This window comes from Amaranthus tricolor, chromosome 14 (genome assembly GCF_026212465.1).
Source record: "Amaranthus tricolor cultivar Red isolate AtriRed21 chromosome 14, ASM2621246v1, whole genome shotgun sequence".
NCBI classification, from domain to species: domain Eukaryota; kingdom Viridiplantae; phylum Streptophyta; class Magnoliopsida; order Caryophyllales; family Amaranthaceae; genus Amaranthus; species Amaranthus tricolor.
The window spans coordinates 13,075,621-13,102,513 of NC_080060.1; the positions used below are offsets into that span (position 1 = coordinate 13,075,621).

Here is a 26,893-nt window from a genome sequence, read left to right on the forward strand (position 1 = left end):
ATTGTAGGAAAAACATGAATAGATTGCATTATTCTAAGTAATTTTTTCTATTTTTTATCATTAATTAATAACACGTGGCAAATGGGTAGGCAATCTATCAATGTCAAGCTGACTATTTCGGCTCTCCATCATCTGATACATAAAATTTAGGTGTCCTCCAAAATTCCCCATAAATAAAATAAAATTATAAATAGAAAAAGGAGGAAATTGTTTTCTAAAGCATAACTTTTGAGTGGAATAACTAACAGAATTTTATTACTCCTACTTAAAACATCTAATCAAGTCACAGAACTACTTCTACTAGTTTTTTTTTTTTTTTTTTTTTTTTTTTACTTGACATCTTATAAATTCAAAAACTTAGGGTTTTTTTTCAAAACAGAAAGAGTGCACAAAAATAACACAAATATTGGGTTCTTAACAATCCTTTTTGGGTTTTCAGAAAATAATTTTTTAAAGCTTTAAATATTAAAATGGAAAGATATGAGCCAATAAAAGATATTGGTTCTGGAAATTTTGGAGTGGCAAGATTGGTTATTGACAAGAAGACTAAACAGCTTTTTGCAGTCAAATACATTGAAAGAGGTTCCAAGGTAAAACTTCAGTGTTTTTTTCTCTTGTTAAAATTATTACTCCTATAATTTTATTTTTTTTTTCTGAGAAAAAAATTGAAATTTTCCTTGAACAATTCAATTTTATTATTTGATCATTCATCATGTTGATCAGTTAATCACTTAATGATTATTTCTGGGAATATTTATTAATTATTTCACTGTTTTATTTTTATTATTGAGTGTAAAATAAGTCAAAACTTAAAGCTTCATTTTTGTTTTTGCAATTTAAATATTATTATTTTAAATATTTATTCAGATTGATGCAAATGTTCAAAGGGAAATCATAAATCATAGATCTTTGAAGCATCCAAACATCATCAAGTTCAGAGAGGTAAGCGGTAAACTTCATCAATCATGATGTTAGTTAAGGAAGTATTGTTTGGTATTTAATAAAATAAAATCAATTATATCCTTCGAGAAGAAAAGTAAACAATTAGATAATACCGAATTTATTTTCATTAGTTAGCATTTATAATCTGTTTGGTAAGAATTAATTGGAAAATAAAATTATCAAAAGTTTCATCTCCAAATTCTTCGTAAATTTTCATCTAATTATACCGCTTAACATAACATTTTCGATTATTATCATCTCCACTTATACTAATTAAAAATTATAAACACTAAAAGTTATACTTATTTTGAATCGAGATAATTAAACAATGTTCTAATTTATTGATTAAAGACAATAAAATACTAATGAAATGAGTGGCACACATGCAACATCAATACTTTGGGAAAAAAATTGAGTATCTATGTAGTGCACAATAATATAAACTATATATGTACGAATATAATGAATGATAAAATAAATAAAAAATTAAATAACACAAGATTTAAAGTGATTCATCAAATTAAAACTACATCCTCTATCTAAGATTGTAATATAATATGTATAAAAGCTATTAATTTGAAGGAATTACAATAGATCTAGATTAATGAGAAAATGAGCCTTAGTTAGGGAGTAATAAACTAAGCAAGAAAGGAGAGTTTCTAATGAGAGTTTTTTCTTTCTTATAAATGATCTAGGATAGTATATTCACTCAGTCCTATTCGTTGTAGGAGCATCTCTTGTTCTTTCTCGAGTCGAGAAACTCTTTGGTCACGCTCTTCTTTATGGATATGAGTTGTCGCTTTCATTCTTTCTCCAGACCCTGATTATAGTGTTTCTATGGACGGGATACATTGGGTATGATGATGATGATCATACTTACATGAACGTGAAACGTAGCCACGTTCCGCGATCCGAGAACATCCGTCCCTAATCACACCACGAAACGCAATCCAAATCGCTTAACGTGACGTTTCGGTGTAGAAACGTTTCGGTGTAGAAGACCTTTTTAAAAAGGTTCCTTGGCATTTATTTACAAATTTAAAAAACAAGGAAGGAAAAGCGAGATGAAATCTAAAAAACTAAAAAACCAACTTAAAAACTTTTCTTAAAACAAAATATCATTTTAATTTAATTTTGTTTTTTAATATACTTTTTATACAAAATGTATCTTGTACCCAATCGTTCTCGAGTCAATCTAGATTGCGTTCCCTGTCCCTTTTTTCCGTTCAAAACTGAATGTCGTTTCAGGTAACAATGATGATGATGATAGGGTCATATATAACAAATGGATAGGACATTAGTACATAGAACAAACAAAGGTAGAATATTGCTGATGGTCTGTGCTTCTTCGAGCACAATGTGCTGGCAGCCTTGAGTTGGTTCTTCGACTTTGTCAATGTGCATGATCTCCAATTCTCCCTTTAACCATCTAATGATTGAGAAAGGGTAGCGTACTAGATTGATTCTCCATCAACTGATTCCAAGTGCCGCACATACTTGGGACTTTCACTACAAATACTAACAACTTAATTAACTTGCTTAATTGTGTATTAAATGTTTGGTGAATATATAAGTCACTTATAATCCTACAATTTATTTTATCATTTATGTGTATTTTGACTTATTCTCCTACAAATTAGTTTTTACACTATAAATTTTGGGGGATTTTTGAAAAGGACAAAGGTTGTATGATAAATATGATTAATGTGGTAAAAAAAAAAAAAAAAAAAAAAAGAAAGGAGTGTGTACATGAGTTTTTAGATGAGATTTTGCCAGTGAAACTTTGTGAAAAAAAAAAAGCAGTAAGTGTTTTATTGTTGTGAGAGAATATATATTAAATATTAAGAAATAATATATAAATTTTACTGAATTTATAAATTTGTTGTCATCTAAATGATAGAGTATATAGTATATTTTGAGTTATAACTATAAGCTTAACATTTTGATTGAGTTAGTTTACTGATACCAAAAACTTTCAATATATACAAGGTGTTACTGACTCCGACGCATTTAGCCATTGTGATGGAGTATGCTGCTGGAGGTGAGCTCTTCAACAAAATATGCAATGCTGGTCGATTTAGCGAAGACGAGGTTATTATTCCTTGCTTAATCTAGTTCTATATTTTTCCCTTAATTTCAATTTTTGTTATTAAACCTACATAATAACCGATCAAATCATATGCATAAGTACATATGGTATTGTTGATGATATATTTATTAAGATGAATTGATAATATCTATAAGGGTTCATTGGAAATAACTCTGTTTTAATAAGGGATGATTGCAACATTTGAAACTCAAACTCGGCCAAATTATTGTTATAAAGGAACAAAAGTGGAAATTTTAGTTAATTGTTTGATATGTTAGAGCAGGTGATTGTGATTTAACTCTAGCATTAGTTTGATAGTTTCATAGAGATTAATTCGTGCAGACTGCAGAATAGAGTACAATGAATATACAGTTTATGACTTTAATGAGGTCTCATATTCCCACATCGGAAGATTATTCATAAATAGTTTAATTCATATATCAGCTAAAGTACTTAGCAAATTTCCGAGTTCAGTTACGTGGGCTTGTAACACAACTGAGGGCATTAAATTGGTGGGATGTTGTCCATGGTTGCCAAGTTGGATCTTGGGCTCTGGCTAATTGCCAGCTTGCCCTGTCCAAGTTGGGAGTCGATTCATGGGGCTTGAGCGAAGGGTCCTAAAGTGGAGGGAACCGCATGAGGCTGGTTATACAGAGCAATGAGAACCTACCACTTCTATCAGTGGTCGGATAACTAGCCGGTGCCTCCCAAATCCATTACAACTACAGTGGCTTGGATTTCAATTGGACCATCAATTTTCACTTTTTAAAATATCATATCAATATCCGAGTGATATGGGTACGTGAATCAAAATGAAGAGTCCAAGTAACATAGATCATAAGTTGACTTGCTTAGGGTTGTCTATGATACCAATTGTTATTGAAATTTGTATAAATCAGTTGATTTCATTAGCTATATTTTGCATGCAAGTAACAGGCCAGATTTTTCTTCCAGCAGCTGATTTCAGGAGTCAGCTACTGTCATACCATGGTAAAATAACTCAAAATTATTAGTATTACATGTTTCTCTTAGTCACATTCTCCATAGTTCAGCAGTAAACTAGCTACTGCTTTCATTCGTGCAGGAAATCTGTCACCGTGATCTTAAACTAGAAAACACGCTACTTGATGGCAGTCCAACTCCTCGTCTTAAGATATGCGACTTTGGTTACTCAAAAGTAAGAAAATATCTCATATTCGAGCTTACTTTTGGTATATATTTTGATGGATAAAACCCTCCTTTTTTCCAACTATTAAACTTACAATTCACTGCATTACAGTCGGGAATATTGCATTCACAGCCAAAATCAACAGTGGGTACGCCTGCATATATTGCACCTGAGGTTCTGGCGCGTAAGGAATATGATGGCAAGGTAGAGTAAACAAACCCTAGTTGTCAATTGCCACGGAATACTCAGTGTCAGATATATATAAATGCTGTTTGTTTCATATTTCACAATTTTTCCTAGAAGACCTATATAGAGACAGTCGTGATATATTATATTTATATTTTGACGAAGCGTTCACTATAAGCTTAAATATTGAGATAATTTGCCTTTTGGCATTTGATCATAATTTTAGGTTGTTAAGCTAGTTGTATGGATTAGCGGTTGAACTAGTAATTTTTTGTCTGTTGTATATAGAGGAAAATGAATCCCTAAGTCAATAACACTTTCTAGGCTCAAAAACTTGCTTTTTCAATGACATGAAAGATATCGTATATCAAACAAGTTTTTGGTTGTCTGACTGATCAATAAGTCAAAATAAGTTAATGGTTGTAATTATATTACAGATTGCTGATGTTTGGTCTTGTGGAGTGACGTTGTATGTAATGCTGGTTGGAGCATATCCATTTGAAGATCCTGAAGATCCTAAAAATTTTCGTAAAACCATTGCAGTAAGCTGTTTATATAAATATTTCTCACTCTTCTTAGTCTATTTGTTTATGCAGTATGTTGAACCCGTTTCATAAACAAATACTAGTGAGGCTAATCTATTGTTGATAGAATTGATATTCACACATTTCACAGAGAATATTAGGAGTCCAATATTCAATACCAGATTATGTGCGCGTATCAACTGATTGCAAAAACCTTTTATCGCGTATCTTTGTTTCCAATCCCTCTAAGGTAATGTACTATTTCACAATCTTTAGCTCGGTTTAATTTTGAGTCATCTTGTTGGAAAAAATAACTCACACGTGATCACATATCGGATAATTAGAGAGAGGTTGACTAATATATATAAGTTTGATGGACTACCCCTCCAATAAGCAACACAAATACTTGTGTAAAGCAGTCTCTTTGAAAGACCATCTTTGATTGGATTGGCCCATAAAAAAATATACAGCAAATTATTAGACGGGCATTAAAAATATTATAAGTAACATTTAATATATTGTAATTTGTAAGTACTGCACACTTACTCGGTGGACATTAAGGATATGTATAGGCATTAAGAATATTGTAAGTAAGCATTAAAAATGCGATAAAGTAAGGCATTAAAGATACAATAAGTAGATATTAAGCTTCAAGCTTCAATGGGCTACGCCTGAGTCACATTTCCTAGAAAGACAGTCTCTCAAGAGAACGACTATGTTAGCAATTTGTTTTAGGATGAAATCTCATTGGGTTTGCGTGCAATCAATTTTTCTCTTGTATGGGTCTTGTGTACAAGGCCAAATTTATCACATATCACTTTTGGATTTTTCGCTTATTGGTTCATTTTGAAACATATTACGATTCTGTTTGCGTTGTGATTTTTGGTTGGATCAACAATGAAGAGGATAACAATCCCAGAGATAAAGAAGCAGCCATGGTTTCTGAAGAATCTTCCAAAGAGCTTAATCGAAGGGGAGAAGATGAACAATGGAGAAAAAGCGAGTGATGATGAGCAAGTTCAAAGCGAAGAAGATATCATGAAAATCATAGAAGAAGCAAGAATACCAGGAAAATCAACCAAATCATCAGAACAAACTACAGGATCTCAAACACTTGATGATGAAACTGATGATTTAGAGGCTGAATTGTTAGATTCTGATCTTAGTGGTGACTTTGTCTCTACTCCTATATGATCATTACACTTACCAAATAGAAGTGTTATACATTATTTTTATGTTATGTCGTATCTCTTCGTTTCAGTTTGCTACGATTGATTCAATTGATTTGGTGTAATGTCTTATAAAATTATACATGTATAAATATATCTAACTAATACAACTATAAACACAGCTACTTCATTTCATTCACCCACCTCTAAAATTAGTCACTGTACATTAGTATGGTGTACATGTGAATTTGCAAGGGCCATGACCTATAACATAAATTCAATTAAAAAAGATTAGTAAAATATATATATATAAAAAAAAAAAAGAAGGATGTTATATTCATATGGGCATTAACATTTCAAAGGGAGTACGTGTTCGCCATCTTAACTAAACAAACTTATATAAGGATGTTAAAATGAATATTTTAACTACTGTTATGAATGGTATTATACTAATGTGATTATAAATGATACTATACTAATGTGTGACTTGAGTGCACATTAAAGGGTTGAATTCATGTGTGTGACTCTTGAGTTGTGGAATCCAAAAGGGTGTAATAAGGTGAAGAGTATTCATGGGAATTATTGGTGTTAATGAAGATTAAGGTGAAGAGTCTCATGTGTGTGACTCTTGAGATAATGCCTTTTCAAGTTCTTAGAGTTATTTCATAGTATTCATTACCCTAAATTAACTATGTATTTATGTGAGCCATTCATCTTCAAGTACCTAGCACTATAAATAGGGCTCTCATACCCACACTTCAAGTATGCAAAACACATCAAACACAACCCTTAAGCCAAACACATAGCCTATTGTTGTTATCTCTATCTCAATTGTAATTCTTCATATTGAAGTGTTGTTTGTATTCATTTGATATAATATAAACATAAACTACACACCACGGAGGACGTAGCCATCATTGGGTGAACCTCCTTAAATCTTTGTGTCCTTATTTGTTACTTTGTCAAACTTAATTTTGCTCATTGTTGTTTGTTCTTAACATCGTAAGTATTTGGCGATCATTTTCAACTACGAACTTATCTTTGATGATTGACGCATCAAATATCATAGCGTATTATATATATATATATATATATATATATATATATATATATATATATATATATATATATATATATATATATATATATAAAAACTATTATGATTTTTTTATCAAAATACGATTCTTGATCTGAGTTGCTCTAAAAAAATAAAAGAATTCAAGACCAAACCAGAAATTATAATTTTCTGTAAACAAAGCAGAGTAGTTCGTTAAAACAGTAAAACAGACCAAATAAAAAAACCATTAGTTTGTTTAGTTTGTTTCTTTGGTTGCATATTTTATAATGAAAAATGAAAAGAAAATTCAAAATGGCAAAATAAAGTTCAAAGTTTTGGCCAAACTAATAAGCAATCAAGGATAAATACTTACTGGGATCTGAATTAGATAGGGTAGCTACTTCACCATAATCACAAAGCCCACCAGAAACTCTAGTCTTCTGAAAATAGTCATTGAAGGCATAAGAAGCCATGGCCTTGAGATCACCTTTAACATGACAAGGCCCACCTGGGCTTATTGGGCCACAATTCGCTCCATTCTTACAGATCCAATCTAGTGACATCTTGACCCGATCCATTGAAGCATCGTGTTTAGAAACGCACCATGGGGGACATTTCTTGGTTTGTCCATCTAAGTAAGGGCACATTTATCATCTATTAACAAACGCAAAAGGTCACAATAGACTGTTTCATTATGTGGCAAGTGTTAAATGGGTTGGTCTAAACCAAAAAAAATAAAAAACAAAAAAATCCAATTTAGACTTTAAATGTATCAATTCTGATATTAAAGTGGTTAATCTCAACTTAAAATAAGTTTAAATGCATCAAAAAAATAAAAAACTTTCAATTTTGAAAGTGATCAATTCTAATATCAAAGTAATCAATTATAATTAAAAATTTAAATTTTGACCTAAAAATGATCAATTTTGATATTAAATTGATTTTTTTATACTTATAAGTTTATAACCTTAAATGGATCAATTATTTTAAAGTTTCCAATTTCGACGTTAAAGTATCAGTTCAGACGTTAAAGCGATCAATTGAATGATCAGGTATAGCTTTCAAGAGTGTTAAGAGCAAGTATCAATATTCATAACAATGACATTAACTTTAATCATATTATAGAACATTAACTTTTATCATGTACATTGAAGGAAAGTGATGAAGATGTGTCGAATGTGAGTGGACTAAGGTTTGGAACGCATGATAAAGTGATAAACATGGGCGTTTGAGGCTTCACTAAGAGTGTAGGAAACATGCCTTGAACGAGGCACGACATGGGAATAAGGTTGCTCACTTGAAGCAACAAGTAAAATGAAGTCAATGGTGCTGCAGGGGGCTGCTCGTTCAACCACAATAATGCCTCGTTCAAGCAGCATGATCAGAGACCAATAAAAGCTTTCTAATCCATGTGCTTGTTCGAGCACTTTACTGTCTTATTCGAGCACATAGCCTAGGATGCTATCTTGGACAGTTTAATGCACGTTTTAAGCCATTAAAAGGGTGTATTGTGGGGTAATTAATCTAGGAATAATAGTGGGAATTATTTCTACGTTTGAAGGGGAGGTATCCAAGATACCTCATGAATACTTGTGTTCATATTTTGCTTTAATTTTCATTTTGTTTTTCATTGTTAAACATCTTTAAAGCTTCCATTTCAATTGGTATCAGAGCGGGGAGTGCTTCTTGGGCACATTGGTGAAAGAAAGTGAGTTTATAGAGCGAGAAAAACACAATGAGTGAAAAGTTTCATATTCAATTGTTCGATGAGCGAATCGACTTTGCTATATGGAAGAGTTCGGTGGAGGATTATTTGGTGCAACAAGGCATTGATGACGCACTATTGTAAGAGAAACCAAATAATGTAGTAGAGACGAAATGGATACAAATGAGAAAGAAGGCCGTAAGAACGATCTGACCTACCATTGCACCCAAATCATTACTTGAAAGAGACCGATTCCGACGAGTTGTTACAAAAACTACAAACGGTGTACGCTTCTAAATCCCTAACAAACAAACTTTTCTTGAAGTGGGAGTTGTATCAACTCATGAAGGATAAGGATACAAAAATGCAAGACCACATTAACAGATTTAACAAGTTGGTGTGCCAATTGTTAAATGCCGATGAAAAATTGATTGATGAAGAACAAGCTTTACTCCTTTTGGCTTCACTTCCCAAGGACTATAGAAACATAGTCCAAACATTGCTCATAGGTAGGGACTCTTATTACTCTTGATCAAGCATTGGCATCGTTGAAAGAGAATGATAGATTCATGGTGAGAAGAGAAGGGGAAAAAAGAAGAGTGTTGGGGATGGCTTGTTCAGTGAGGGTTCCAACAGGGGGAGAAACAAGGAAAATAGATATCAAGGAAGGGAAAAGTCTAATGGGAGGGGTGACCTTAGTGACAAAGAGTGTTATTATTGTAAGAAGAAGGGACGCATACAAATGATGTGCAAGGAATTTAAAGAGAACCTTAAGAGAATGAAAAGCTTAAGGATAGTGGGAGACATGAGAATGAGTAGCGGGAGTGCCGCTCTAGGCTTCGTTGGAGATGATTATGATGGGGCTCTATTAGCTGATAGGGGAGTGGTTCATAGTAAGGGATGGGTAATAGACTCCGGTTACTCATTCCACATTTGCTGTGAGAAGGAAAAATTTACTAAGCTTAGTTATGATGATAATGTCCTTGTTACTTTGCCAAATGATGAAAAGGTGAAAGTAGAAGGTATTGAAAAGGTTGAAATTGAGACACATGCAGGTGTCAAGAAAAGACTTGGTGATGTAAGATTTGTGCCTAAGTTAGAATGAAATCTTATATCATTAGATAGACTTAAGAGTAAGGGATGCACATTCAAAGCAAATAGAGGAGTTTTAAAAGTCATTTGAGGGAGCCTTATGCTTATGAAGGGAGTAAGAAGTAAGAGGAACTTGTAAGATTTACAAGTTGGGTGTGGTAGCCAAAGCCACAAAAGTGATGATAATGGTGTTTTTAGGTCAAAGAGAGTTACTTTTGAGGATGATAAGAATATTGGACTTAAGGGGGGAGATTGTTAGTGCAAGTACCAATATTCATAACAATGACGTTAACTTTAATCATATAATCGAATATACTTTATCATGTACATTGGAGGAAAGTGATAAAGATGTGTTGAGTGTGAGTAGATTAAGGTTTGGAACGATTGATGAAGTGATAAACGTGGGGCATTTGAGGCTTCACTAAGTGTGTAGGAACCATACCTTGAACGAGGTAAGGCATGGGAATGAGAATGCTCGCTCGAGGCAACAAGTGAAATGAAGTCAATGGTGTTGCAGGAGGCTGCTCGTTCGAGCACAATAGTGCCTCGTTCAAGCAGCATGGTCAGAGACCAACAAAAGCTTTCTGACCCATGTGCTTGTTCAAGTACTTTAGTGCCTCGTTCGAGTACATTGCCTAAGATGCTATTTCGGACCATTTAATACACGGTTTAAGGCATTAATTGAAATGGTGTATTGTGGGGCAATTAGTCTAAGAATAATGGTGGGCATTATTTCTATGTTATTGCTAGGTTTATTGTTGATGTTTAATATGCATTAAGAGGGTGGTTCATTGCTAAGATTAATGTATGTTAATTGTAGGGTGTTAACTATTAATTGTGCTTTGATGGTGCATTGAGTGTGGTTCTAAGAATGATACTTTCCTTCCTCTACAAAAGGGAGCTATCATTCATAGAACAAAGCACCACAAACACACTTATTGAGAGTAAGCTATTGCATTGTCAGAAACTTAAGAGTGTTCTTACTTTGCTCTACTATTTGTGAACTTGAGAGATTGTTCTCAAGATAAGGGGAGGTTTAATACAATTGCAATTGTTGAATTCAATATAATAAACTACATTTGAGGGGGAGGTATCCAAGATACCTCATAAACTAGTGTTCATCTTATGTTGCAAAAAGTTAATTTAGAGTCAATTTTGACTTAGGTATTAATTATGACTTTAAATTGATTAATTATTGATCGTATAATGTAAAAAATTATAATTGGGATTAGACTATTTGTCTAACGGTAAGGCGGTCTCTCACAAGACCTACCAATTATCAAATACCATCATACTATTTTTTTTATTGACTCTTGCACAGTTTATGGGAGACCACCAACTTAATTTAAAATTAATTATTCATTCTTCATATTTCATTATTCAAAAAATATAGGTAGTTAAGTATTAATTTTATAAAAATTCTTGTAAAATATAGAGAAAAATATAGAAAAATATAGAGTTAGAGCATGCATTGAACTTTACTGTAATAGGCTTGAAAGATGTCTGTCAGAGAGACAATCTCTCGGAAAACTGATTGTTAATTGTAAACATAAAAAAACTTTAGTAATGAAGATGGCTTTAACTTTATGTACAATTGTTCCATGACTTATAGAGATGGCTCTATTTTGTGTACATGGGACGTTCTTTTAATATATTGGATTGCATACTTAATATTAAAATATTTAGTATATGTTAGGTGTTTACAGATACAAAATTATTAGAAAAATATCATAATTTTAAAAATTATACAAAATATTTATAAAATTTCTCAATTTTTGCTCCGTCCCTATTAAGGACAATTTAAAATTATATGAGGCTCATTGCCACATGTTCGTAATGCCTAAAGCTATTCAAAAAGGACAAGAATTAGTGGATGTTTAGATTAGAATGAATTTTATGGGTTTATAAAGATTTAAACTTATCAAAGTTAGAAAGAATGGAAAGAATGGAAAGAAAAACACTTATATCTCTTCCTTTTGCTTTTCTTTCTTCTTAAATAAAGAAGAGTTTTTGCCGTTTATTTCTCTTTCTTTCCTTTTTTTTTTTTTTTTTTCTCTAAAGTTGCTATCCAAACATAATGTTAGATTTTAAGAATTATATAAGATTAAACAACCCTAATCCAGTACTGCATCTTTGGCTCCTATGAAACAAATGTCGGATTCGCTTTTATGCTAAGTGACTAAGTGGTAAGTACGTATGACGCAACAGCAGAGCGATGGCGAATTGGCCTTCTTTTTAGCAGAAAATTCAATTCAAGAAGTAAAAACATGCATGATAATTAAAAACAAAAATACCCAAAAAAAAATAAGATAATAATAAATGAAAGTGAAGAAGTAAGTAGCTATATAATCATACCAGCTAATTGTTGGACCAATAAAAAGAGACAGAAACAGGTAATTGAAAAGATTGGTGAAGCACGAGCCATGCTTATTCTGTACTTGGGATCTCTATATGTGACTTGTAATTATCAGAGTATCTTCTTTCTACAATGCTCTATTTATAGTGAGTGTTAATTAGGACAGAAATTTCGCTATACTTAGTTTAATTTTATTGTGGATATACGTGTCATAGCGGATATTGTGTTATAAGTTAAAGAAACTAAAATAATTATTCAAATAATTAACTTAGGGGTTAAATTTTGAATTTTTATCCTCTTTTAAAAAATTATACTCCCTCCATTTTAATTATGTTTGTTCACTATTAATTTTTGAGCAAAAATTTAGATAGTAATTTTTATTTTATATAAATCATTATTTTAAAAAAATTTATTCATCTTCTGGAAAAATAAATGAGAAAAATAAATAAAGATATACTAATCATTACTCATCATAAATATTATGGTAATACATGTCTTACAATAATCTTACTTTCTATCCGTTAATTAAATGCTAACATAGATTACTTATAAACATATAGTAAAATGAGCATGAGTATAGTTTTGGAAAAATTTATGTATAAGAAAGGAAATTATTCTAAAGTGGATACTTATGAAATTACCCGTTTTAGTAATGTGGACAAATAAAAAGAAAAAAAAATTGTATTCTTAAAAATTATACTCTAACTTGATTTTTTTCTTGTTCTTTGTTTATTTATTTATTATGTAATTAATTTTATTTTTTATTTATGTTTATAGTTCAACTTGGATTTAGAGATGTAGATTTATGAATGCAATTTTATTCATTCTCTCTTATACAAATTTCTGAATTGAGAGTTTTACTTAGCAATAGGATTATGATTATGCGTGTGCGTTGAATGTAAATGAGGTGGACAATATTGAAAAGAGGGGGAATTCAAAGCGAGTGCGCTGGTGCTGCTTAGCATAAGGATTTGTTGTTGACACTTGTATTTTGTTATTGTTGGAATGCCCTCTGCTTTTAACATCTGTTACCTCACTTTCAATAAACTTTGCTCTATTCTTTTAACTTTTCTAGAACACAAAACCCAGCTTTCATTTATCAACTACAGTTATAACTAGACCTGGGAAAATTTGATCCGATCCGAAAATGAATCAGGGATCCGACCTGACAAAACCCGAACCCGACCGACCCGAAAGCGACTTAATCCGAAACATGACCGACCCGATAATTACCCGATCGAAAATGACCCGACCGGAAACCGACCCGTTTTGACCGATTTAATATCAATTTTTAGAGTAATTTCAATGTTAGAATTCATTTCAAATAAAATTTTAGTTTTCAAAGTATCTCAACATATTGAGTATATCACTTGAACCCTAAAACTCATCAATAGATCTCAAAAAACACGTATTTAACGTCTTTTTAGCCATCGTAATTATTTTTCTTTAAAAACAGGACGTTATAATCATCTTAATTGAATACATGTATCTTGTTAAATCAGTCAAATGAGTTTTTAATTCTTCTACATTTCAGTAAGCAAATCAATATAATTTATACGAACGTTTAGCACGTTTGAATGAGCTTTTCAAAAAACGAATGTCGCTACCCTAAATTATAAAACGCGTATCTTATAAGACGAAATAAGTACTTAGTTAGTTGTATATCTTTCCAACATGAAAATTGTGAAGATAATTTTAACGTCATTTTTATCTAACGTTACAATTATAATAAACAAAATAACTTTTATAAAGCGCGTATCTTACAAGTCTTTCAAAATAAGTATTAATTCCCCTATTTTTCTTGCACTTAAATGAACCTGACATACCAACTATTTTTTGAAAATCGTACATGTAATTTCTTTAATGATTTTTTTTAGACATTTTAATAATTTTTTTTTATGTTGAATTAGTCGATTGGATATTCTAATGTTTTATGGTAACCCGTTGGGTCAATCCGAACCTACCCGAAACCCAGAGTGATCCGACCTGAAACTGACCTGATCCGAAACTGACCCGACCCGAAAATGACCCGACCGAAATTGATCCAACCCAAAACCCGACCGACCGACCGTTTTCCCAGGTCTAGTTATAACTCATATTTATATTGATGCATTATTTAATTTTAAATGTCTTAAATTAGATTTGATTGTAAATTATAAAAAGTTAACATTAATAAAATTTATATTGAGATAAATAAAGTAAGATTATATTTAATTATATTTTTAACTTATAAATTGAAAAAAAAATATAAATTAAAAGTAATTAGTAAATAAAGAAAAAAACAAATGGTCAATTTGATCAACAAAAGGGAGAATTAACTAATCTCAATTATTATTCACTATTAGTGGGATGAAAAAGATTTAAACAATAATAATAATATTGCACCTTTTTTTGTCATCTTATAAATAGGCATTAGTTATTATTACCAATATTTGAGATAAAATAATTTTGTTCAACTTTCTACACGCAGACATTAATATAAAATTATTTTGGGAAGTTTTATTTTTATTTGTTGAGATATGGATTACTAAAGTGTCGAGATATAAATTAAGGATTGAGAGCTTTGTTTGTACTTAATTGAAGAGATATTAGCAAATAACGATGATTTGTGAAGTTAACAAATCACCTTTATATAGTAGGATTTAATAAGATGAGAATTTTATGATTTAAATTTACCTTTTTTAATTTATTTATTTTATTATTATTTTTTGTCTTTCTATGATGATTTACAAATCACGTTTATTATATAGGAATTATCGATACTTAATTAATCTTGACGTAGCTTAAGATATTTAATAAATGGTAGGAACTAGGTATAAGCAAAAAAGACATTTGTGTACAAAGCTAACTAACAAGTGCTTCTTTTGGTGTTTGAGTGGTAGTCCGGACACTTTATATGGACTACTTTTGGAATCATGATAATATGATTGGTTTGGTTGAATATTTCAATTTGGGTGAAGGGCTGAAGGCCTTCGTAATGAAAATTCGTATCAAGGCATCATGTGGTGTGCAAAATGTTTAAAATAGAGTTGACGAATTAATAAATCAATTTGGTTTGAAATTCGATTTTAAAATGAACTTTAAAAATATGAAAAAATCAATATGGGCACAAAATTTAATTTTAAATCGATCTAAAATACCTAACTCAAAGTCAATCCAATAACCCCAATGATTATCTTTAGTATGTCTTGGTGTTTTGACTAGTTAGTGAAGAAATTAATAATACGGAAAAAAGAGCATTTCGGGTTTTGAATATTGTTTTGTATTGAATGAAAATGAACAATACAACATTGAATTATACACAAACATTTAGCCACTAATCTAGGAAATAAAATAATTACCTAAATGCTATGAACTAATTTAGGTAATAAAAGAAACTAAACTAAAAGACATATACACTTTCCTACACTCCCCCTCAAGTTAGGTCATAGGATTTTCAATACCTAACTTGCACAAAGTATCTTCAAAGACTTCAGCTGTGACAGCCTTTGTGAGAATATCAACAAATTGATCTTTGGATTTCACAATAGGAAGACTAATGATGTTCTTTTCAAGCTTCGCCTTTATAAAATGTCTGTCTATTTCCACATGCTTTGTTCGATCATGCTGAACTGAGTTCTCTGAGATATTAATAGATGTCTGATTATCACAGTAAAGTTCGCATGCTTTTGTCAATGGGAAATTCAATTCACACAAGAGTTTCTTGAGCCAAAGAATATTTGTTCTTGCTTTGGCTACACCTCTAAATTCTACCTCAGCACTTGATAGAGCAACCACCTTTTGCTTTTTACTTCTCCAAGTAACCATTTTTCCTCCTACTAGGGTAAATTACCCTGAAATGGATATTCTACTATCTCGATCACCTGCACAATCAGCATTTGTGTAAGCCATGAGGTCAAGATGACCATTTTTCCTAAAGAAAACTTCTCTACTGCTAGTACCCTTCAAATATCTTAGAATCCTCATTATAGTATCCATGTGTGGTATCTGTGGGAGATGCACGAATCTACTAACTACCCCAACTGCATAAGAGATATCGGGTCTGGTATGGGATAGGTAGATTAGTTTCCCCACCAATTTCTAGTACTTTTCTTTGTCAGCTAGCTCTCCGCCAGGCTCAGTTTGGAGTTTATGATTTGCTACAATTGGTCTGTCAGCTCGTTTACAGTCAAACATTTAGATTTCTGCTAGAAGATCTAGAATGTATTTCTTTTGATTGATGAAGATCCCTTGTCTTGACCTGAAAACTTCAATCCCAAGGAAATATTTCAAGTTTCCTAGGTCTTTCATTTTAAATTCCATGAACAACTTCTTCTTCAGATCACAGATGTAATAGGAGTGACAATCTCGATACATAATTAACATTTAATAATAATGTTTAATACAAAAATATTGCGAAAGTCTCAAAATGCTAAACTGTTAAAAATAAAAAAATCATAAAAATTGAAAATGTTTCAAACAAAAGTAAAATATTACATTTAATAACTCAAAAAGAAAAAAAATACATCATCATCAAGTCCTCAATAAAGATACAAAAAGCAGTTAAGTTCTCAATAAATAGTAATTACTGCGGTCTGGATCAGAACCTAAACTAAATCCTACAAAATGCTGCCAACCATAAAACGAATGACAGCTAATTGAATCGGTTAGCGCTTAACGCCGAACATAACTTCCTATCCAGCTCAAAATACGAAAATTATACGCTAAATTTACAAAATAATAATTTAAGTACGAACTTATAATTAATTGACACCATCGTATACTTTTACCATATTCTTTTTCTGCTCCATACTTTTAAGTCATTAAGATAACATTCTCGATCCTGACAGAAATACGTTACTGCCACTTATACAATTCGGTAATCTTAACACTTAAGTAAGTTCATTTAATTAATACTCATAATCGTACCATGCATCATAGCATCAACACTAATCAAGTTTATCACTGATCAACAAGCACATCAATATGACACCTGATATACGTAAGGGTTTGGTTAGGTGAGGACCGTAGTCCTAAACCCTAACTGTGGTGGGAGTCGTCATCCCTCCAATACAATTTATGCTCGAGCTCTACAGGATAGGTAGCTAACCCCATGTCTTACACCACATTTTACGTGCCGGCTAACACGGGCGCCGGAATTTTCTATGCCGGTCCATAGTTAGACATTACCTTACTATCAGGGTCATTCAATCAATATTCATTCACACAAGTCCATCACATTTTTATTACTACAATTTTGGTGATAACCTCTTTTATTTAATAAAATTCTTAATCATACGTAAAAAATTAACCTTTATGTCTTTATACATTTATTATTAAATTTTTACAACTTAAATTTTATTTATAACTTTATTTTTAATAGTTCGCTAAATTCAAACTAATAACTTAATATTCTATTAATAGTCTCCAAATTAATATTTTCCACAAGTAGTTACTAAAATCTATTTCTCTTTAAATAAGTTCCCAAAATCAACATTTCCAACTTTACAATAAATAAAACCTTATTCTCTTCAAAAAATAAATCAAATATTCTAATTAAAATTCAAGTTAAAATTGCATCATTTGGATAATTTTACAAAATTCTACAAGTTCACCAAAAATAAATATTTCAAGTTTAGAAAAATAAGTAAACTTATTAGGTTTGCAAAAATCAACATTCTAGTTATAAAACAATTAAAACTTATAATTTCACAAAAATCAATATTTCTAGTTTTAAAACAAGTCAAACTTAAAATTTTCACAAAAGTCAATATTTCTAATTATAAAACAAGTAAAACTTGTAATCTCACAAAATCAATATTTCACACATAGTTTGAGCAACAAGTATACTAAAAATTTTTTTACATCATTTTACATAAATTTTGGTCAAATAATTAGCAAATAAAATATTGTGTACTAAATAGTGATTAAAAGTTACTTTTATTATGAAATCTCATATATTCAAGAAAAACACTTTAATGTTTAATAACTTATAAAATTTCTCAAAAATATCTTTTTAAATTTTTATTTTATTATTATCACAAAAATAGTTGTAATAATTTAAAATAGTAAATCAAACTTTTTTTTTATATGATAGTAGTCGAATGACCTATGAGTGTTTTGGGTCCTTTTCACATAAAAAGAACGACTTAATTTAATTTAATTTATCATACTAAATCCTAGATTTAAATAATTAACATAACCACTTAAAAAAATAAAAAATTTACACAATAACTTTAGAAATTTACAATAACTTAAAGGATAAACTTAAATCTCAAAATAAAGTATAATAACAATATTCTTAATACAACCATACTTAATAAAAAAAATAAGTTTATAAAATAACTTACTACCTTATAAACTAATTTGAAGGCTAACATAAACATATTAATAAAGTTTTAACATAAAAATTCTTAAATATAATGACATTTCTTATGTAACACATAACTCATAAACATGCTAGCACTAGTTTATAACATGAATCATACTTAATATCACTAGAATATAATTTTGCATCCAAGTTCCTAAACTTGTTCAAAGATTATTATATTAACATACTAAAAATACTTTTCGCATACACATACTTAATATAATCTTGATCATAATTTCATTAAACTAACTTCCTACTAAAACATATCAACGTATTTCATAATTTGCATATTATAAAGTACATATAATGTAAAATTCCACAAAAAGAGTAGGGTAAGAAGTTATTCCATACTAACACCATGAATTAGTACTAAGTACTAATTAGGAAAATAATAAGAAATAAGGCTCTCCAAGAGAGATAATAATGATCCAAAGTTAATTAATCCAAACTCCCAAAATAATGATGATCTTCTAAGCTTCCAAAATCATTAAATCCAAACTCTAAAAATAATGATACATTAAGTACCCAAAATAATAACCCGATAATGCTCTATAATGATGATGATTTAAGCTAAATAAAGAGTGTTCTAAACTCCATCTTCTTGAATTTTTCAATAATAAAGATATTAAGGCAGTAAGATTTTAATGAAGTAAAAATATAAGAAAGAATGTTAGAAAGATAAGATGATGATGTTGTAAGTGATCTCATGGCTAAGGGGGTATTGATAATGGATTTGGTCAACTTTGTAGTTCATTAGATTGTATGAAAAAGATTGTTAAGAGTATAGAAGAATGGTAACTTGTGTAAGTGATTTATAGTGTAAGTAAATGTTGTGTAAGAGTTAGAGTGTATAAGTAAACGTGTAAGAGTTGAAGTGTAGAAGAAGGTTAGCTTATGTAAACTTGTGTAAGTGATGAACATCATGGGTTGCTATAGAAAGGATTTTTGTTCATCAAATTTTTGTTCTACTATGTAAAAGTGAATATACTTTAAAATAATGGGTAAATTTAATCATGAAAATATGTAATTTACTTAGAAAATTTTTCTTAAACTATACTTAAAGTTAATAATAAAAATACTGAATAAAATAATTGAATCAAAGTTATAAGGTTAAAATAATAAGTAAAAATGTTAGTTGAAGGAAGAAAGTTAAAACGTAGCATTTTACAAAACCGTGAATATAATAATAAAATTTTACTTTTCGTACTATAAAATAATAAAATAATATTTTAGTGCTTATAAAAAGATTCTAAACAAAATAATATTTTAAAGTTTAATTTTTGAAAGAAATTACAAAATTGGAAAAGGTTTAGGAATTAAAGATGGTTTGAATGGATAACCAAAAGATTAGAGATTTGAATTGAAAATTTAGAATAATTAATCAGAAGATTAAGATTAAGAATTTTGAGTTTGTTACAACTGATCTCATTTTCATTATTCCGGATTAAGACCATATCACCAATCCTTTCTTTCTTTTTTTCAAGAACAAAGTGTGATCAGAGTTACTTTGCTTGTAACCAAATTTCCTCATTGCTATAGTAAACCTACCAAACCATGTTCGCGGAGATTGTTTTAAGCCATACAATGCTTTCTTGAGTCTACCCCCCTCTCCTGATCTATACTCATCTGAGAACCCGGTGGTGCTCTCATATAGACTTCTTCAATTTCACCATGGAGGAAGGCATTTTTTACATCAAACTGGTGTAACGGCCAATCTTTATTTGTAGCTACTGAGAACAGGACTCTGATAGTATCAATCTTGGAAACCGGGGATAACGTTTCTGAGTAGTCTACCCCGTATGTTTGAGTATACCCTTTAGCTACAAGTCGGGCTTTGTATCTCTCAATGGTCCCATCAGCATGATATTTGATCGAGAACAACCACTTATAGCCTACTGTTTTCTTCCCCTTTTGGTACCATGCATTTCTCCCATGTGTTATTCTTTTTGACAATTGTTATCTCATCTTCCATAGCCCTTTTCCATTTTGGATTTCGGAGTGCCTTTTCAGTGTTTCGGGGTATAGAACTCAAATACAAGACGTCATTAAAAGCAGCAGCAGACTGGGATAGATTATCAACAATACCCTAATTGATGGGGTATCGAGATCATTGTGCTTCAAACTTAGGGTTATATCTCCTTGGTGGAATACCCCTCGTACTCCTTGGGGGTGGAATGCCCCTCGTACTCCTTGGGGGTAACTCATATCTGCGAGGTGACTCCACGTTAGGAACAACATCATTAGCAATATCAATCAAAGGCTCTAGAATTACCTCTTGTTTAGATTGCTCTCCAGATGCTTCAAACAGGACATGAATAGTTTGAGAAGGAGGATGTATTATATATTTAGTGGCAACAGCTATGGGATTACCTACTTGCTCTATAGGGTTATGATCAATTTTAGGATATGGAGTGATAGCAACATGATATGTTAGCCAGCTTGAGTCATCACCACTCACAGTCTCCCCCTGAGGACTAAGCTAGGGTAGTAGTATGAACTCTCAAAGAAGTCACAGTTCATAGTGGTATAAAGTGTTGTGAATCGGATCACAACATTGATAGCCTTTCTGATTCACCTACCTAATAAACACACACTTAACAGCACGAGGTTAAAGTTTGTTCCGATCTTGTTTGGCAAGGTAGACGTATAAAACACAACCAAATACTCGAGGAGGTAAGGAATGAGAAGATGGAATAGTAGTATGGGTTTGAAGTGTTTTCAAGGGTGTTTTGAAGTGAAGAGCTTTTGTGGGAAGACGATTAGTCAAGTAAGTGGCAGTTGCAACTGCTTTTGGCCAAAAATAAGCTGGGACATGACCTTCAAACATAAGTGCTATGGTTATCTCAAGGAGTATTTGGTTTTTCCGCTCAGCAACCCCATTCTATTGTGGAGTGTTTGGGCAAGTGGTCTGATGAATTAAGCCATGGGTTGAGATAAAGTGTTTCATGTCAAAGTTTATGTATTCCTTCCCATTGTCTAATCGGAGAATTTGAGGTTGGGCTTGGAATTGAGTTATGAGCATGTTATAGAATTTCACAAAAACGTTAAAAACCTCAGATTTATGCTTCATGAAGTACACCTAACTCATGCGAGTACAATCATCTACAAATAAAACAAAGTACGAAAGTCCATGTGAATTAGATTCAGGAGCTGGACCCCAAAGATCAGAATGGATCAAAGTAAACGATTTTTTATTGTGGGTTAGACTCGAAAAATAAGTGTGCTTATGACTAGTTTCCAGGACACATGCCTCACAATCAAGGGGTGCATTACAATTATTAAGAGATGAAAAAAGACGTTTCAAATATCCAAGTGGAGGATGACCTAGACGCCTATGCCACATCCACATTTCATGATCAGGTGACCCATGAGCAAGCAATGTGTGACCCTTTAAAGTCCCCTCATCTACATAGTACAAGCCTCCTCGTTCAGTACCAAGTCCAATGATTTTTCCTATTTGAACATCCTGCACAACACAATCAGTGGAAGACAGAGTAATAATTTATGAGATAAACTAGGAACAAGGAGACAAATTTTTAATTTAATAGAGGAAGTGATATCAATTGGGCCAGCTTGATCAACCCGGACGCATTTCCCATTTGCATTTTGGATATTGGTGCGGGGGTGGCTGTGATAGATACAAGATCTGCAGGATCAAAAGACATAGTATCTATTGCCCCACAGTCAAAGATCCAAGAGATGGACTGAGGTTTTCATAATAATCCCAAACTGGGCTGGTTATTTTGTGGGTTATGGAATTTTATTGTGTTATGTGGGTTTTTTTGTGGGTTATCTGGGTCGTGGGTTGAGTGTTGGGTCGAGTTCATGGGTTTAATTAGGTCAAAGGAAGGAACTTTGGAATTAATAAGGGTAAGAACGGCAGCCATGTATTTTTATATTTTTCGGCTATATTGAAGACTCCTTGTCTTCTTCTCAGTGCCGTTTTTGACATTTCGTGGGCCCTAGGAAAAATATAAAAATGGGGCCCTTCTATAATATTTCAAAATATAATTTCGCATCAAGAAAATACAGAAAATTCACATAAAATACGTAATATTCAAAAAAGTATTACAAATTATCTTCAAAACAAGCAGTAAAGCAAATTATAATCATTTTCCTTCAATCTTTATCAACTCCATTAATCTTAGAGAAATCTCCTTGTATCATCATCACCTACAATGATAAAGCAAAAAAATCACAAAAAATTATTTGTATGAACATTTCTAGAAGCAAAATCATTAATAATAACATCTGTATCAATTTCGCTAATAAATCTTTTTTAATTGATAATATGGCCAAACCATTCAAACTCTCTTATTACATTGTAGACCTCAAATAGCTTTTAATCAATTTTAGCTTAGAAAAACTTTTTTCTGCTGATGCCACAGTTACAGGCAAAGTTTAAAAATTCTATAAGCAATTAAAGCATTTGGATAGCAATCCGCATATAAAAACTTAAGAATATCAATAGCAGACATTGACTCATTTGGTAATGTCATTTGTAACACTTTTAATTCAGAACAAAAATCATCAAAATCAATATCAGACGAATCAACATGAGAAAATGTGGAGTGAAAATTAGCACACAAGTCACTCAATTCATTATTATTCAATGCTTTCAACCTATTTGAACTAAACAAAGCTCCAAAATCATTTTCAAATGTCTGCAATTGCTCAAATCTTGTTTCCAAAGAAGAGATTGCTATGTCTACAACTACAAAAAAGTACTCAATTTTAAATATATCATTTGGAGATTGAATTTGTTCATCCTCACCAATTTCATCAAATTGTCTTTTTCTAACTATATGACATTTATCGGGATGATTTGCCTCTACAACCATTTCTAGTGCAATACTTTTAGCAATTTCTAAACTAGTAGCAAAACCTTCTTCCCTATCATTTCTGAAAGACATTAGTATGCCTCTTGTTGTATGCAAGTGTCAATGCAAATGGACTTAGATTGCAATTTTTTGCTCACCAAATTTGCAACAAATAAAATATCATACCATGAATAAAGTCAAATTTCTTAAGTGCATTAGCCAAACTCTTAGCTTCACTCTTTGATTTTGCATCTTCACAAGATTCAAATAATTTTAACAAAGCTTTTCTTATTTGGGGAGTTTGAAATTTAATAGCCTTAATACTTTTTATCCTACTTTCCGATCGAGTAATACACAAAGACTTCACGATTAATCCAGGAACATTCTCAAGTAAAATATCCCATCTTTTGTTAGAGCTCAAAAATAAAGAATATACACGTTGAACAATTCCAAAAAATGAGATAGCTTTTTCACAAATATGGGCCATATAAGTTTCAAATTATGGCAAGCACAAGGCATGTATAAGGCCCTTGGATTAATTTTAAGAAATCGACTTTGAACTCCTCGATGTTTTCCTTTCATATTTGAGCCGTTGTCATAATCTTGACCTCTTACATCATTCATATTAAGATCAAGAGATTTCAAGACATCTTGTAAAACATTAAAAATTCTATAAAGTACTCCTCGATCTTAAGATTTGACATGTTTACACAACGTATAATTAAAGTCATTTGTTCTTTATGACTAATATCTAGAGTACAATCAAGAACAATAGAAGAATATTTGGCCTCCTTAATGATCTTAACGATTCTACCTTTAACATTTTGAGCCAAAAGGGAAATCAACTCATTTTGAATTTTGAGCCCAACGTAATGATTATGAATATCATTATTTTGAATACGTCTAACATGATCTTGCATTACAATATCGAATTCGGCCATCATTTTAACCAATCCCAAAAAATTGCCATTACTATCTTGATAAAGTTTGACATTGGATCCTCTAAAAGCTAAGTTATGTGTACCAAAATATTTTATATCACATAATATCCTAAAAGAAAACTTGTCTCATACGTTCTTTTTCTTTCGTAATCTCTTCCTGCAAACTTTTATCAATTGTTTGATTTTTATTCAATCTTTCTTTCAATTCATTCCAAGTATACATATTAGTCATATGTTGTACACTAATTTCATGTTTTTTTTTAGTCTAATGTTAATATATTGCCAATCACGTAAACCTTCATTTGCTAACAAACTTCGATTATTTTGCGGACTTAAACAATTTACAACAAAAACAAAACACTTTGTCAACACTTTTTAAATAAATTAACCAATTTCGATCACTAATCTCACCATTACTCAATTTTTGAACAAAATAGGAATAGGAAAAATGTCTACCATTATCATCAAAAGGAAAATTAAGATTTAGTTCTCTAATAGGTCCCTTTTCTCTAATAATGTCTCTTGATTTATTATCAAGACTATCCAAATCTTTGGGATCATAAGAATTCATAGGTGAGGTATTTTTTACATTATCTTGCATATCAAGAGGCTCACTTAAATTATCAATTTCATCATCTTCATTGACATCATTATTCAAAAATTCATTAGCATTCACATCATCTTCATTGACATTATTATTAAAAATTTCATTGGCATTCACATCATCTTCATTAACATTATTATTCAAAAATTCATTAGCGATAACATCATCAACCACATTAACATTTTTACCAATATCATCATGTAAAGATTCATTTATATTCAAATTATCATGAGAAGGTATTGCTCTAAAAATAAATTTATCAAGAACTCCTTGTTGTGTTTTTTTAGTTCCTCTTCTCTTTTTTTCCTTTTTCTTTTTTCACACCCAAATAAGAATTTTTTAGGCAACATCTTGTATAAATGGAGACTATGGAGTAAGGAACAATAAGATCCGATAAATTGCGGAATATGTGCTTTCAAAATTCAGATAACTATTGAAATTTTGCCAAAATGCCAAATTGCAATATTCTGCATAATAAACTAGTATGCATAAAAATCAGTATGCAAAATTAACTAAGACCAAAATAATTACTCAGTTAATAATCAAACAACAAAAGTAGACATTGAACCTTTGTGAGTGGCCGCCATTTTTCAGAAGATCTTCTAAATTTCTCTAGTAATCGGTGTAACTTGTAAGTGTGAATATCTTTTACCTTAATTCATTCGAACCATTTCAAAATAAGTATAAATTCGTATCAAAAATCTATCAAAAACCCTAAAATAATCAAACAAAAAACAATAAAAATGATAGATCAGGACAGATTCATACCGGAGAAAAATTGGAAGAGGACAACGGCAGCCAGTGAGCCAGAGCAAAATGGATCTGTGGGTTTTTAATTGAAAAATGGGGATAATGATAATAATAAATGAAATTGGGAAAAAATTAAAGAGCTTAAATGGAAAAATCAACCATATATGAATAGCCTTAGTCAAGAATATTGGAAAAGGAGTTAATTTAGCCAAGAAGAAGAAATCAATTCCAAGATGTTAATTAGAAGATGGAAAGTCAGGGATGCAGGAGTAGTAAATGAAATTTGGTGGTATATCAGTGTATTCAATCACGCGTCAAACTGAAAAGTTAAATTTAGGTTTTTTTTAATATTAGGTTGCGTTTGGAAACACGAATTTCATTTGAATTTTTTTAATTCAATTCAAGAAATTGAAATTATGGATTTAAATTCCAGTTTCAATTTCAATTCCTCAATTTCGTTTGGAAATTAAAGAATTGAATTCCTTTATTTCAAATCCACATAATTGTTTGGAAAATATTGGAATTGAATTCCCAAATTTAAATTCTATAGCATTGTTTGGATAACCTTGTAATTACATTCAACCAAAAATATTAAATATTAGCAAATAAAATGTATTATGATATTACAATAATCCGAAATTGTCACATTAAAAGTTATCTTAACATAGAATATCAAAAGTGTAACGTACAAACTACTCGTCAAGGCATAAGAGTATCCAGTCGAGTTTCTCATCCTCCGGTAGCTCTTTCAACATCAGAAACTCGTCGGGATTACCATTCATAAACTTCTTTACTGCCCGCATAGTCTGAATCCTAGAAATGCCAACCACTTGAGAAACAACAGCGTGAATCTCTTGACAAGTGAGTTTCGGAGCGTCTTTAATCTTGCTTTGCACGTACTCTCTAAATGACTCAGCAAAACTATATATCATTAAGGAAACAATAGTAACACAATTAAGGAAACAATAATATTAGTACAGGAAGCACATTTGAGCAGATCAGATTCTTAATGAACCAAGAATATGCAACTGGAAACAACTCATAGTACAACTGTTATTTGAAGAAAGCCATCTATATATCATTTAAACTGAAACAACTCAGAATAAAAGGAAGCCATCTATAAATTATATACTCTAGTTAA

General features: G+C 31.1%; 2 protein-coding genes and 1 long non-coding RNA gene across 8 annotated transcripts; 1 reads left to right on the forward strand and 2 right to left on the reverse strand.

The window, feature by feature from the left end:
• The first annotated feature begins 210 nt into the window (after window positions 1-210).
• Window positions 211-6,277, forward strand: LOC130799757 (serine/threonine-protein kinase SAPK3-like). 3 transcript variants are annotated; one of them, XM_057662977.1, is made up of 9 exons: window positions 211-590; window positions 868-942; window positions 2,932-3,033; window positions 3,989-4,021; window positions 4,116-4,208; window positions 4,311-4,403; window positions 4,823-4,927; window positions 5,061-5,159; window positions 5,813-6,255. In XM_057662977.1, exons 1-9 carry the CDS (start codon window positions 471-473, stop codon window positions 6,101-6,103), a joined length of 1,011 nt encoding a protein of 336 aa, XP_057518960.1. In that variant the 5' UTR covers window positions 211-470; the 3' UTR covers window positions 6,104-6,255. The 3 variants fall into 3 exon arrangements, with proteins under 3 accessions (XP_057518960.1, XP_057518961.1, XP_057518958.1); XM_057662975.1 differs by having other exon boundaries at window positions 218-590; window positions 3,968-4,021; window positions 5,813-6,277; XM_057662978.1 differs by lacking the exon at window positions 5,061-5,159 and having other exon boundaries at window positions 212-590; window positions 3,968-4,021.
• LOC130799758 (PLASMODESMATA CALLOSE-BINDING PROTEIN 5-like) lies at window positions 959-12,433 on the reverse strand. Of its 2 annotated transcripts, none has more exons than XM_057662979.1 (3): window positions 12,288-12,433; window positions 7,509-7,766; window positions 959-2,451 (listed from the first exon to the last, which is right to left on the reverse strand). In XM_057662979.1, the coding sequence occupies exons 1-3, from the start codon at window positions 12,355-12,357 to the stop codon at window positions 2,372-2,374; spliced, it is 408 nt and encodes a 135-aa protein (XP_057518962.1). In that variant the 5' UTR covers window positions 12,358-12,433; the 3' UTR covers window positions 959-2,371. The 2 variants fall into 2 exon arrangements, with proteins under 2 accessions (XP_057518962.1, XP_057518963.1); XM_057662980.1 differs by lacking the exon at window positions 959-2,451 and adding an exon at window positions 6,202-6,342.
• A 7,574-nt stretch (window positions 12,434-20,007) lies between these two features.
• Window positions 20,008-26,050, reverse strand: LOC130799829 (uncharacterized). 3 transcript variants are annotated; one of them, XR_009039344.1, is made up of 4 exons: window positions 25,771-26,047; window positions 25,571-25,654; window positions 22,710-22,810; window positions 20,008-22,103 (listed from the first exon to the last, which is right to left on the reverse strand). It is a non-coding gene; the product is annotated as an uncharacterized LOC130799829 (long non-coding RNA). The 3 variants fall into 3 exon arrangements; XR_009039345.1 differs by having other exon boundaries at window positions 20,031-20,844; window positions 20,910-22,810; window positions 25,771-26,050; XR_009039343.1 differs by having other exon boundaries at window positions 20,031-22,810.
• Between the last annotated feature and the right edge of the window lie 843 nt (window positions 26,051-26,893).